Raw genomic sequence first — 13,802 nt, 5'->3', positions numbered from 1 at the left:
TAAAATTAATAATAATAAGTTATCTTGACAAATAAAAATTATTTTATATGATTGATGAGTATTTTATATTTATTTTCTCAATTATTTTATATTTGTAAATAATTTTTATATACTTATATTAAATATTTTTTTAAAATATGGATAAATAATGATACATACTAATTCAAATAGAAAAATGGTTTGAGGATCATAAATCGTAGTCAAGTAGTGAACCAGAGAAAAACTAACTGCATAATGTGCATACGCTTATAAGGATTTCAAAGACACCATTTCATGCAATGATGAGAGGCCTGCGTTATAGAGGAACCAAAGACATGGGAGGAAAACAAAATCTATACTAAAATCCTTGTTGGTTGGTCCCTTAAAAACAATGTAATTTTGGAATTCCTAGCATAAATTGTAGTCTGTAGGATAGAGCATCAAAATCTTTTCTCCTGTAACCTATGTTTGAGTAAATCTGATATGGGATATGGAAAACACTAACCAAGAGTTGAACATAAAGGCTTTGGGCTTCTACTTCAAAACTATAAACATTTAAAGCTGAAAGCTTGCTTTACAGACATCAGACGAGTGATTCTACTGGTTCCAACATAATTGCAGAAATGATATGAATTACCCTTTTATAAGTCTATTATGATGCCGAATGCAGTATTATACAATCAATGAGAGCCAACCCAATACCATATATAAGGTTTTTGGTCTCCCCAAAGGCTCAAATATTTCCATTTCCCTCAAGAAAGCTAAGCTCATCATGAAGCACTCTTATTTTCATAAAAAAAGAATCAAATCTTCTTCACTTTATGGAAATTTAGTAATACATTACATCTCATTCTAATGTACAAGAAGCTGATTTACAGTTTCCAAACTACCTATGCATTTTGCTAATCTGTTCATTTGGTTTTAAGAAAAAACAAAAATGAATAATAGGGGGCGAAGATCATAAGAGCAATCCATCCTTCACAATTTGCTGCAACAAAATTACTATATCTGACATAGTAGGACGTTCACTAGGATCTTCTCTGACAGCCAACTCAGCTATATCAGCCAATTTAAGCAAAGGCTCAACATTTCTCGGAAGCGCAACGTAACAATCGATAATGGCAGCTGCTTTACCCTGTTTAATTAAGGGAACTGCCCAATCAACGATGCTTGCAGGTGTATAATCTCTATCATAAGCTTTCCTTCCACTGAGAATCTCCAACAAAACAAACCCAAATCTGTAAACATCACTTTTCATGTCTCCACTAAGATCAAGATCCTTCTCGCTTGATGTAAAAAGTCCGAAATCCGCTATCCGTGCTCCCCAATCTGAGTCCAGTAGAATGTTTGAAGTCTTGACATCACGGTGGACAATTGGAGGCTCAACTTCCTTATGCAGGTACTCAAGTCCCCTCGCAGCCTGCAATGAGATCTTCAAACGAAGGCTCCAACTCAAAGGAGAAAGCCCACCATGAAGGTGGTCATGAAGGGTACCATGAGGCATATATTCATAAACGAGCAGCCTTTCCCCCATCTCGGAACAGTAACCTAACAAATTCACAATATTGCAATGCCTCGCATTGCAAAGGATTTCAAGTTCCATCTCAAAGTCACGACTGTTGGTGTGGATTATTGTCGCAGCATTCGCTCTCTTGACAGCAACTTGCCTCCCATCCGCTAGCACTGCCTTGTAAACAAAACCGTAACTTCCCCTACCAAGCACATTGAACTCCTTGAACCCATTAGTGGCATCTTTTAGCTCCGTAAGTCGGAAAATTTGAGCTGTTCCAGGACAAGAAGTGACTGAAACAGAAGGGAATAAATCAGCAGTGGCTTCGCCATCCAACTGGTCTGGTTTTCCTATGCAAGACTTGAACTGTTTTTTTGTCCCTTCTTCCGGTTTTGTCGCAAACATACGTGGAAGAAAACACCAACTAAGCAATATCAGCAAAAAACAAGAAACACACGAAGCAACTATTATTACTAGTCTAATCATATGATGCCAGTTTTTCTCTGAGGATGGTTGGAGTCCACAAACATCCCAACAAGAACTGTTTTGGCAAAGAGAGCAAGCAGTGCATATTCTGTCGGCATTCGTAGTGCATGGACTAGACAAGAAGAAACCTGCAGAGCAATTTGATGCACAAGGTGAACAAATCTGCAAATCTTTCCTAACACACAAGCTAGTCAAATCCGGCTCGTTTAGGTTACTTGCGTTGAAAGCAAACTCCCCTTCAAGGCAAGAGGTCGGACGACAAAGACCGGGGCTGCACAATTCCAGTGGAGGATTATAATCAGGCTGCAATGTGGCATTTCTGGACCAACAATCTAGAACTAAATCATCTTCCCTTATGCCGCATGTAGTGACGTCTGATGAAGCAAGTGCCATGAATCCAGAATGCTTCGGAACTGAAGAAAAATTGAAACTGCCCCAACATTCAACCCCATGATCATCCTCTCGAATCCCACAAAAATGATAAGCGCCAGCTGTCAATGATATGAAATGGACCCCGATTGGACAACCGGAAAATGAATCAGAATCACCCCAGCATTTCACTTCACGAGATGAATCCAGGATACCACAGATAGAACCTTTAGCTGAGGCTAAAACTAAAAAACTCTCGGAAACATTGGAAACCCGTAAAGAATCAGAATTTGGTCCCCAACAAACAAGACCTCCTTCTCTAATCCCACCACAACTAAACCCCTCACCAGAAACAATCTTTTTGAAGGCAAGGTTATTGATAGTCTCATTATAAAACAGAGTACTCTGTTTTGAACTTAAAGTATTATTAGAACTTTTTACAATTTCCCAACAATCAACGGTACCAGATCCATGATCGGAATAATAAGCCCCTCTAATTCCACAAACATGATTCCTTCCAGAAGCTATATAAGAATATGCTGTGGTTTTGTAATCTGAAGGAACAAGATCCATACCTGACGCCACCAAGCTCCAACAGAAAACTTGAGAAGTATTAGCTAATATGCCACAAAGGAAACCTTCGCCGCCTGATAGAGCTGCCATTGGAGGAACTTGAGAAGGAGTGTCCATCGATGATAGTGAAGTTGAAGCAGATGAAGTAGTAGTTGTAGTAGTACTAGTACTAGTATAAGTAGATGAAGAAGGAGAGCTGTTGTTTTTGCTCCAACATATGACTTCCTGTTTCCCACTGGCATCAATGGCGCAGAAGAACCCGTCGTCGCCGAATGCGGCGGAGATGGGGCCCATTGATCCGAACCCAGATGTGGAAATGGCGGAAGCAAGGAGGAGAAACACTGTGGTTCTGAGGATTTGCATGGCTGGCGGCGGGTCTTGGTTGTTATTGTCTTCTTCCTCCTCGTTTTCTGCTCCTCTTGTTTGTTGACATGGGATTGAAGTGGAAATGAAAGGGTGGGTTGTTTGAGGTTGAAGTGAATAATAGAAAAAGAAAGAGATAGAGATAGTTGATGAGGTTGGTGACGAATGACGATGAAACAACGTGGGTGTCGCCATTTTTTTGTTTTTCTTTTTCTCCTCTGTTTTGTTGGTTTTTCATTTTTACAAAGATAATGGAAGGTTTTCCATAATTAACTGTTGCTTTATAGTTGAGTTTTACCCGTCAACAGTGCTAATCATGAAATCAACTTCTCATCAAATTACTATTTCAAAGTAAACTCCATTGTTTTGATTTCCAAGAAATGCTCCATTAGCCCACCTTCAAATGTGTGGGCACCGGAGACATACGAGAATCCGTAAACGCTTCAACCCACACTCAAATTATAACACAGTTTTTACTAAAATCGTAATATTTATAAGCTTCCTGAAAATCTATTCTATTTTTAAGACAGTGATGTGTTTTTTCCCAAAAAGTGGCAAGGTTTCTCTTAGAGGCTGCTAGGTTTTTTTTTAAGGATTATGAAAATTAATTTGCAGGTTTTACCTCTATTCCTAAGATTCAAATAATATCACGGATTTTAGGTTTAATTAAGTTAGTGTCATTTCACTGATTATACTAACAAATTTGATGGAGAAGAAATTAGGTGGGATATTAAAATTGTTTGATTTTTTTTTTATGTTGGGTTCAAATTGAAAGGTTAAATTATTTTAAAAATAAAAAAGAGGCAGCTTGTTACACATTTGAAGGTGCATTGGCCTAACTTATAAATAGACTAAATGTTTGTTTGTATAAATGGATAAAGAGTGCCTCACTTACCATGAAACAAATTGGGCACTAATATGCCATTATCATTTGTTAATCACAAAATATTAAACAACCAATGACCAGGAACCACTCTCTTCCTGTTTCTTAATCATCCAAATATTACTAAGAAAACAAACATTAACTTGGTTCCCAACCTTATAAAATTTTGCTAATCATACTTTTTCTTTTCCCACTACAACCACAAGACAATTTTACAATTATTAAAAAAAAGTCTGCAAGTTTGATCCTACTCACCCCATAACTTTTCTTTCTCCATCTCTTCTCACATTTATTTTATTTAAAGGATGTTATAATTTAAATTTTTTTAAAATTTCAAATTATTTTATTGTAGTCTTGTGTTTTATTGAATATGTTTACTTTTTTTTAATTAATATATATTTATCATTATATTCAAATATTTAACGGTTAATTTATTAGAATAGGCTAATTAATACAAAAAAAAAACTCTGAAACAGGACAAGAACTGTAATCAGACAGCAAAGTTATGTTTAGATTTGAATGCTGGCAAATATAATAAATGCAAAGGGATGGAGAGTAAATCAAATTCTCAAAGACCCAAAAAAAAAAAACTAAACTAAACATTGATGCTGGAAGAAAAAACCAAATCCAATATTGAAATTTCCTTGTTGGGTTGTCACCTTAATTGGGTGTGAATTGTGCAGTAGCTGCCAAAATCCTCTACCCTAGAAATTATAAACGCCCCCATCATATCACAATCACATGCTTGCTTGCTCAGATTGTATGGCTTTTTTTTTCTTTTTTGGAACTAAACGACTCACTCTATAGTCAACCTGAATCTTTTTGTGTTCCACAGTCAAAACTATAATCCCGAACAAATAGCCAATTGGGGTCACCAAAATCTTCCAAAAATCTAATCCCATTGGTCTATACATTGTATATAGTATATAAATATTACCCCCACCCACCATCCCCAAGCCCAATTATTTGCATAGGATCCATCTTATTCTTTTTGTATTCAGTTTTCTTTTATTATATGTACATCATTTACCAGACAAATAGATTAACTCCCAAGTCAAATGCTGTTGTTAGAATCCGATGTTAATACCTTAATTAATAGAGTTTAGGACCCCAGAAAGCTTGAGTTCCGAGCAGATATTAGCGTCCAAGAGTAGTCACTATTCGGTGGTATTAAAGCCATTCCATTGTGTGAATATATGGTATGCAGAGTGAGGGTGAGGGTGGTAGATCCATGGTCCAGGATAAGAAGTGGACCCACATTGTGTAAGGGGGACTCTGATCATTGCATGTGGACTGTCCTGGATGAACATTTTGCTTGGAACTCAACCTAGATTTTGTTTGCTTCTTTAAAAATATATATGTATAGGTTACATTGTTTTCATTTTACTTTATTGCTGTATACTCGTATAGTATTGTAGTAGGCAGTAGCATGTTAACAAACGGCTGGGGTGGGGGCAGTCAAGCTGCAGAAGGAACCAAAATAAATAAATACTAATGTTTCTTTCCATTTCTTTTTGTTTTTGTTTGTGTCCTGCTTGGTAAAGGGAAATATCCATAGTGGTCACTCATATTTGCAGCCGTAATTGATATTAATCTATGAGAGTTCAATAAACCCATATAAAACACTTACATATGGCCCAATCCGTAAATCTGTTGAAAGACTGGTCACCGTTTCTGGCAGCGATGATGTGCTGAGCATCTTGTTCTGCAGCAAGCAACTGCTGGATTCCATGTTTTTTGCTACAACGCCAAAACAAACTTTCAACAACAAGATTGATAATAACAGTCTAATTGCATGTCTGCAAAGCCAAGAACGCCTCACTCGTATTAAGGTGTTGCGGTAAACTATTAGCGAACTAGGCTTATAGCCATAAACTGTAATGGTAAGTTCTTAAGGACATCATCAGCTCAATTTTCCCACAAAAGTTCAGTCCTAATGCTTGATAAACAGTTATTAAATTAAAGATCTTTCCTTAGATCCCATCATCAGCTTAAATTGTGTTATAGCTAAAATCCTTATGAAAGAGGGGAAAAAGTTACTTGAAAATGAGATAAAAAAGGAACCTACCAACCATAACTATAAGTACTGAACTAACGATGAATTTATATATATAAAAAGGTTCCATCTTTTTTCTGCTTTCTTGGTTTGATCTTTCACAGAATTTTATTCTCTCCAATGAACAAGAGAACACAAAGTTTTGATCTTCTGCCATGCAGAGAGTTAATCTAAAACAAAAAGTTAAATAGAGACTTAACTACCAAAAGAATTACCTTTGAAATTCATAATTTCATCCAAAACTACAGTTAATTAAGCCCTTAAATAATATTTAGCAATCAATTAAGCTCTAAATATATAATTTTCCATTAAAGTTCTTCACAAATCATTAAGTATTAATGTGGTAGCTGTCGTTGAAAAAAAATGATATATGACGGTTGATATGGAATAATTCTAACATGGAGGACTTAATTTATTTTTTTATTATTTGAGCCTAAAATTATTAAATTATTTTTTTTGAAAAATATAAAAAATATAGAAAAACTATAAATATTATCAAATATTATAAAATCTAAAAAATTATTAATATGTTACGAGAAAATGAAAATATTATATAAATAATATAAAAATTTGGAAATTGTAGAAAATTTTAAACATATATAAATTATAAAAAAAATTACGGTCTATTTGGACATCACAAAGTAATTAAACGAAAGTGTGATTACTAAGATAGTAATTACACGCTCTTATAATTACAAAAAATTGTAATTCTCTAGACATGTTTGGCTAATAGAATGTAATTACATCGTAATTTTTCATCTCATGTTTGGTAATACAAATTGTAATTACACAGTTACATAATTTATAATATTAAAAAATATTAATTGCTATAAAAAATACTAGTATGACAAAAATAATTTATAAACAAATAACTAAAATTAAAATTAAATCGTCATGTTTATTATGTTAGTCTAAAAAAGTATATAATAATACGATCACTAATAAAAAAAAATAAGAAAAATAAATATCATATGTAATATTATCTAATTGTTCTAGTGCATATTTGTTGGGTTATTCCCTCTTTAATATTTAACACATGACCATTATCATCATTTGCTGGTCCTTAACCTTGACTGAGTTCAGTATCATCTGAATTTGAATCCGCATAATTAAGATTATCAATATCTTTTTCCATTTACTCTTCAAAGTATGGATTATCTCAATTCCACTTATGATTGAGGTTATGAAATATTCAAAATACTAATATGATCCAACATTTTCTTTATGCTTTACTAAGACGATGTTGTTAATATGAGAAATATTATTTTAGAACAACCAATGTTATTTCAACCACATTTCGAAGCATTGAATATTTCAAATCAAAGAGTTCACGAGCTGTCTATAGTGCTTGTTGACTCCATTCTCTTAAATGGTATCATACCTAACGATATGGTGCAAGAAAATATTTTCTATTTGCATCATTAGCATCGACCTTATAATGTTTGTATTTGCAGACCAAATAGTCTATTATATCATTTTTTATAATACGCAAATTAAGTAAAATATAATATAAAATTTATAATATATAACTTTTATATTACTTCTTATAAAATAATATTATTTTTTGTCATAAATTTAGAAAGTTATTTTTAATAAATAAATTATGATAAAAAATATATTTTATGAATAAGTATACTATTTTTATAATATATAATATGGACACATAAATAAGTTATGTCAATATCTGGTCATAACTTTTTATAAATAAATATATTATAATATATAAATTATTTTTTATAATAAATTTGTTTACCGTAACTTTAGAATTATTTTGGGATTTAGATAATATAATTTTTTACTATAAATTTATAAAATACACATTATTTTTATAATATAACTTTTTAGGATTTATAATATTTTTTTTAGCATAACCATCTCAAACACTTATACATGTTCATACTTATAATATAATTTTTATAACTTGTATAACAATAATTTTTTAAAAATGAGATTTGGGTGTAATTACCTACATAATTACTCTAATTCTCACCTTCCTCTAAGGATTGAAAAATGTAATTGATGTGCTCCAATTACACGCAATTCAGTGAGACCCGTTAATTATAATAGTTACTCGTTAATTATTAGATGATTTTCTAAACACAACCTTATAGAAAAATTTAAAAAATTTATAAAAAATTATTTAAAAAAATTATAAAAACTGATTAAAAGTTTTAAAAGTTTATAAATATATATAAGAAAATTATAGAAAAATTTTATTATTTCAAAAGTGTGATGGTGATTAAACTTATAACGGGTTTTGAGTATGAGGTTTGAAAAATAATGAGTTTAGTGTTTGGTGGTTTAAGGTTAATAATAAGTAATGGTTTTGATTAAGGAGTAATTATAACGGGTTCTGAGTATGAGGTTTGAAAAAGAATAAGTTTAGTGTTTGGTAGTTTAAGGTTAATAACAAGTAATGATTTTGATTAAGGAGTAATGATACGAGAAAAGTTGATAAAGATAGATTGAGGAATGATGTAGGGTAGTTTGTGAGGGAAAACAAAATTTAATAATAATTTTTTCATTAAAAAGTTTAAAAAATCATTAGAAATTATTAAAATATTGTAAAATTATAAATAAAAAAGAAAATCTAAAAAATTATATAAATTATTAAAAAATTGGTATATAAAATTATTAAATATTATAAAAATCTAAAGTGACTTCTCCTTTTATAAATTTTTATTATTTTTATATAATTTCTAAAAATCAATTAAATCACCTAAACTAATTAAAAAATTATTAAACCTTTGTAAAATAATTAAAGATCAATTAAGTCTTCCATGTCAATAATTTTTTGTCATATCAAATGTCACATCATCATTTTTTCATGTCTACCACTATATTACTTGTCACATCAATACCTAACAATTAATCAAAGACTTCGACGAAAACTCATATTCTTAGAACTCAATTAATTGCTAACTTTTGATTAAGGCTTCAATTGATTACACTTTTCGACGATAAACTGAATTGATTTTTTTAATTATTTTACAGTGACTTTTTTTAATACTTAAGCTTAACATAAATAAATAAGTGGAGTCGTTTAAGTTTATTTTAGATTTAGGGTTTAAATTATTTTGGATTAAGATTGAGTCAATTGGGTTGTTTTCGGGTAGATATATTCATGTTTGCTAATAGTTAATTTAAAGTATGCTTGGTTCAAAAAATGTAACAGTCTTAATGTAATGCGCGATATTATAAGATTTCCACATTTAGATTTTAAATATTACCTTTAGTCAATAACCAATAAGTTCAAGATTCGGGAATATAAATGGGAATCTCAATATTACTTCTTTCCTAAATTAATTTCACTTTCTTTTCATAATGTTTTTTTTTTTACAATCTACTCTATTTTTTAATGATTTTAATTTTTTTTTGTGAAAATGATTTTAATTCATTTTGTTTAAACTAGACTTGCTCATTGGTTGGGTCACCCGCCCAAGTCCAAAGGCCAACCTAAAAAATGGGAGGATTTGACCGAATATACAAAATCCAAAAAATAGGTTTGGGTAAAATTTAATGCATGTTTCTTATATGGGTTTGGCCTTGAATAAGTTTGTTTGGCATGAGCCCAGCCTGGCCCGAATATATTATGTTATAAAAAATAATTATATCAATTATATATGTTAAATAATAAATATATATTTATATTAAATTACTAACTCAATAACAATTAAACACATTACCCAAAACCTAAAAAAAAAATTTACCCAACTAAATAACTCAACCCAAAATATAAAATTTTAAAAATTATATTTAATACAATAAAACATTTATTATATTTATGGTAGTTCTTTTAATATAATACTTTTTTAATGTATCTTTAATGTGCTAGAAAACTTTTATTTTTTAGTTTTTTTTACTGTACTAGTGTATTATATTTTAAAAAAATTATTTTAAAAAGTCAAATACGGGCGGCCCAAGCCCAAGTTTACCTTCCTTAAATTGGGTTAGACTTTGGCAAAAAGTAAGCCCCTTTTTTTAGATCGAGTTGGGCCCAAGTTTAGAAAATTGATCTAAATACTTTGCATGAGGTCAACCCAAACCCGACCAGCCCAACCCATGAGCACCTCTAGATGTGTATGTTAGTTCAAAAATAGGCATTTTTCAATTATTTTATTTTTTTCTTTCCATTTTTCAACTCTACCAAGTAATGAATAGAAATAAAAAAATTATTTTTTATTTTTTTCATCTCGCACACTTATGGAAAGAAAATTTATGTTTCCCTTCCTTCTAATTTCTACCCTTTCAACTTTCCATCCTTCCAATTTTTCTTCCAACTTACTACGCAAAGCCTTAAAGTGCTAATTTACCAAAAGATCAAAAAGACCCAAATGAAACTTTTAAACCAGTATTCATAGATGTTAGAAAGAAATTATTAATGAAGGGTTACAATAAAAAAGTAGGAGTGAACATGATAATATAATGGGTAGTGAAAGTGACAAGAAGTTACTTGAAAACGTAGATAAGGGGAGGCTCTTACGTGCAAATGCACTGTTTGTTTAATGAAGAAATAAGGAGGAAATAGTTGTATTATAAAGAAACATTAAAAAGTGACTTTTTAATAGTATCTGTATTTGAACCCCCAAGTAATGCTCTCCAATAGATTTTAAAAGTAAAACAATTCAAGAATCCTACCAACTTTCGAAAGTAGAATTGTTTTCAAATGTAGTTTCCCAAAATAGAATTGTTCCCAAAAGTGCTATTGTAAACAACATTATTTTCCGATATTACTATTGATAGAATAGTTAGTGCTCCTTTGGATTGAGGCAGTGAGTCACGTTTGAAAGAAAAAGATGGTGCCAAACTCACTGCATTTGTGTTTGGTTGGGGGTATCATTGCAGTGAAGTTGCTTTTCAACCACACTGATCAGCTGATTTTCAGCTGGAGCAAATAGCAACAGTTAGAGGCTTTCAGTGCAGTTGACATTATAACAGACCAAAATAGCCTTCCATCATCCTTCCTGTGAATTACACGTTTATCTATTTTATTATTATTCTTTTTCGGCATAATAACCTTTTTAGTCCTCCAACTTTAGAAGAAAATTTATTTGAGTATTTTAATTTATAGTTTTTGTCAAATCATTCTAAAATAGATAAAAAAAAATTAGCATTTGTTAATTTTATTTGACAGAAACATGAAGAAATTGTATTGTAGATAGATTTTTAAGCAATAAACGTGAACCAATAGTTCTTCCAGATTTTTCATTCTATTATATATCAATTCTAATCTGATGTCCTTAATAGTCATTTTTCATTCTCACCTCACCGCTACAGCTGCGTTTGAATCCAAACACACACTCCACTATTGTTTCTAATCTCACCGCTACAGTAACTAATCTCACCGCCACCGCTGTTTTTAACCTCACCGGAAGTAAACACACCGCCCATCCAAACTAGCCCTTAGTAACAAAAAGCAAACATCTACAATTATTAATTTAATTATACTTTATAATATAGATTTTAGTTATAGTTTTTTTTATAAAAATATTTTAGTTATAGTTATTTAGGTAATTAAACTTATCCTTCAAGTTACTTAAAAAAAATGAATCAAATAGAAACAATATCTTTGCAACTATAGTATCCCATGTTTATTTAATTTATAATCAAAATTAGTAAAATCATCTAAATAATTAATTTTTAATTATACTTACGTATAAAAAGGACAAATCACCACCAAATTAGGGGTAAGTTTAGATGGGCAGTGCGTTTAAATGCGGTTAGAGTAAAAATAAAGGTGGCGATAAAATTAATATTATAGCGTGAGATAAAAAATAAGCTAAACGCACCACGCCGCAGGTCACCGCCCATCCAAAGCTACCTTAAAAGTCTTCAAGAAATCCAAGTGAAAGCATTCTTCTCCAAAAGCATGCTTTTCCTATATAGATCCTTCGAGTTCCATTCAATCCAAATTCTAATATAGTTGCAATACAACATACATAAATGTAAAATGATATAGCTTCAGAGAGCTGGAATTACGGAAGGTGATGTATAGATAGATAGCTCCAATTCAAAGTTCAAACCCCTTCTTTCTTGGCCAAGGAATGATATTGTGCTCTAACATTATCATTCTTTCTCTTCTTGTAGACAAAGCCTCCCACCCCAATGACGTAAACACCAACCAGAACACCTGCTACTGCTCCATTCACTCCATTCCAAGAATCCTCCTCTTCCTCCTCATAAGGCTCAACTGGCTCATCTTCAGCCCTATAGCTGAATGGCAAGATTGTATGCTGATTACTTGTTGGAGCAGAACTGAAAGTGTCTGATTCGGGGTACGAAAGTGCCTCGGATGGTGCAGGAACGATGTTGTTGGGTAGGGAGCTATAGTCATTAAGTTGAGGTACATCTTCTGGGTATTCGGATACTGTGTTGGAAGGAGGAGCAGACAGATTCTCTTGAGTGAAACTTCCATCATCCGAGGTTTCAAAAGCTGGGGTGTCAATGTATGGAGAAGAAGGAACCAATGTATTCTTTTCTTCATTGGTTTCAACATTAGGAACATCGACATTTGGAGAAGGGGGAAGAGATGTGTTTTCTTGGAAAAGATCTTCAATGATACCACTCTCTTTGGTTTCAGCAGCTGGAGGATCCGCCTTTAAAGGAGGAACCGATGTATTCTCTTGAGAGACACTATCCATATCTCGGGTGTCGAGGACCGAATTCTCAACAATGGGAGGAGAAAGAGAAGTGGGTATATTGTTATCACCATTGGTTTCAAGGGTAGCATCAACATTGATTGATTGGGAAGATGCAGGCTGTTGATCAGAGAGAGTCTCTTCACCTTTGGTTTGAAGATCAGTTGGTTCATCAGCATTGGAAAGAGTGGAAACATTCTCTTGAGAAATTGTTTCATTGGATTTGGTTTCGACGTCGGGAATGTTGGCACTAGGCGGGACAGCAAAAAATGTTGGACTGTCAGGACTGGGAGCATGTTGCTCAGATGGTTTTGTAGAAATACTATAGTTTATTAACAATGAAAGCACTATAAACAAGGCACCACATACTTGGGAGGTTTGTTTTGCCATGGTTGGGGTCTTAGAAATTGTAAAACTTCTAAGGATTTTTTCCAAGATATGCAATGAAACTCTTGGATTTCTCAAGTTGCGGAACACCGCATTATATAAACTTTGGTCCAGACCAAGTTGGTTTGATGCTGAAGCATAGGTGACATTGTTTCAGCATCGAATGAATAGATTATCTGGTTGAAATCATGAAAAGATTGGCATTTAATATATCCTCAACATCAGGGTTAAATGCATTGCCATAAATGGGTGCTAATATCATTAATACCTGTTCTTGTTGTAAGAGAATTTCCCCAGACAGAAAGGTGCCATGAGACAATGAGGAAAGCTCCACCTTAACACACGCCAAATTATGAAAGCTTGACGTGTTTCAGCCACTGTGCACATTGGGTTTAAATTGGAGTCACTATCTTGCTTCATTACTTGATAGTACAGTTGAAAATGTCCTCCCTCATATTAACCATAGATTGACAGGATTTGTGTACTTAATTTGCATTAAAGGCTCCTAGTTTTACAGTTATTTTCCTGGTTTAGATCAGATCATTTTTTAATTGATAA

The 13,802-nt window shown here is 32.3% G+C and overlaps 2 protein-coding genes across 2 annotated transcripts; both read right to left on the bottom strand.

Moving 5' to 3' along the window:
• Positions 1–765: 765 nt before the first annotated feature.
• LOC107891129 (serine/threonine-protein kinase-like protein CCR1) lies at positions 766–3,717 on the bottom strand. The gene has a single exon (XM_016815808.2). It carries the CDS (start codon positions 3,473–3,475, stop codon positions 938–940), a length of 2,538 nt encoding a protein of 845 aa, XP_016671297.2. The 5' UTR covers positions 3,476–3,717; the 3' UTR covers positions 766–937.
• An 8,128-nt stretch (positions 3,718–11,845) lies between these two features.
• On the bottom strand, positions 11,846–13,771 carry LOC121220941 (cell wall protein RBR3). The gene is made up of 2 exons (XM_041100860.1): positions 13,513–13,771; positions 11,846–13,420 (listed from the first exon to the last, which is right to left on the bottom strand). The coding sequence occupies exon 2, from the start codon at positions 13,245–13,247 to the stop codon at positions 12,237–12,239; it is 1,011 nt and encodes a 336-aa protein (XP_040956794.1). The 5' UTR covers positions 13,248–13,420; positions 13,513–13,771; the 3' UTR covers positions 11,846–12,236.
• Positions 13,772–13,802: the final 31 nt, after the last annotated feature.

This window comes from Gossypium hirsutum, chromosome D09 (assembly GCF_007990345.1).
Source record: "Gossypium hirsutum isolate 1008001.06 chromosome D09, Gossypium_hirsutum_v2.1, whole genome shotgun sequence".
NCBI classification, from domain to species: Eukaryota; Viridiplantae; Streptophyta; class Magnoliopsida; order Malvales; family Malvaceae; genus Gossypium; species Gossypium hirsutum.
Note: the sequence above shows the minus strand (reverse complement) of the source record. Positions and strands in the feature narration are given on the sequence as shown.

What these genes read in the sequence shown, in the direction of transcription:
- LOC107891129 (XM_016815808.2), bottom strand. Translation starts at nt 3,475, where the DNA reads ATGGCGACACCCACGTTGTTTCATCGTCATTCGTCACCAACCTCATCA.
- LOC121220941 (XM_041100860.1), bottom strand. Translation starts at nt 13,247, where the DNA reads ATGGCAAAACAAACCTCCCAAGTATGTGGTGCCTTGTTTATAGTGCTT.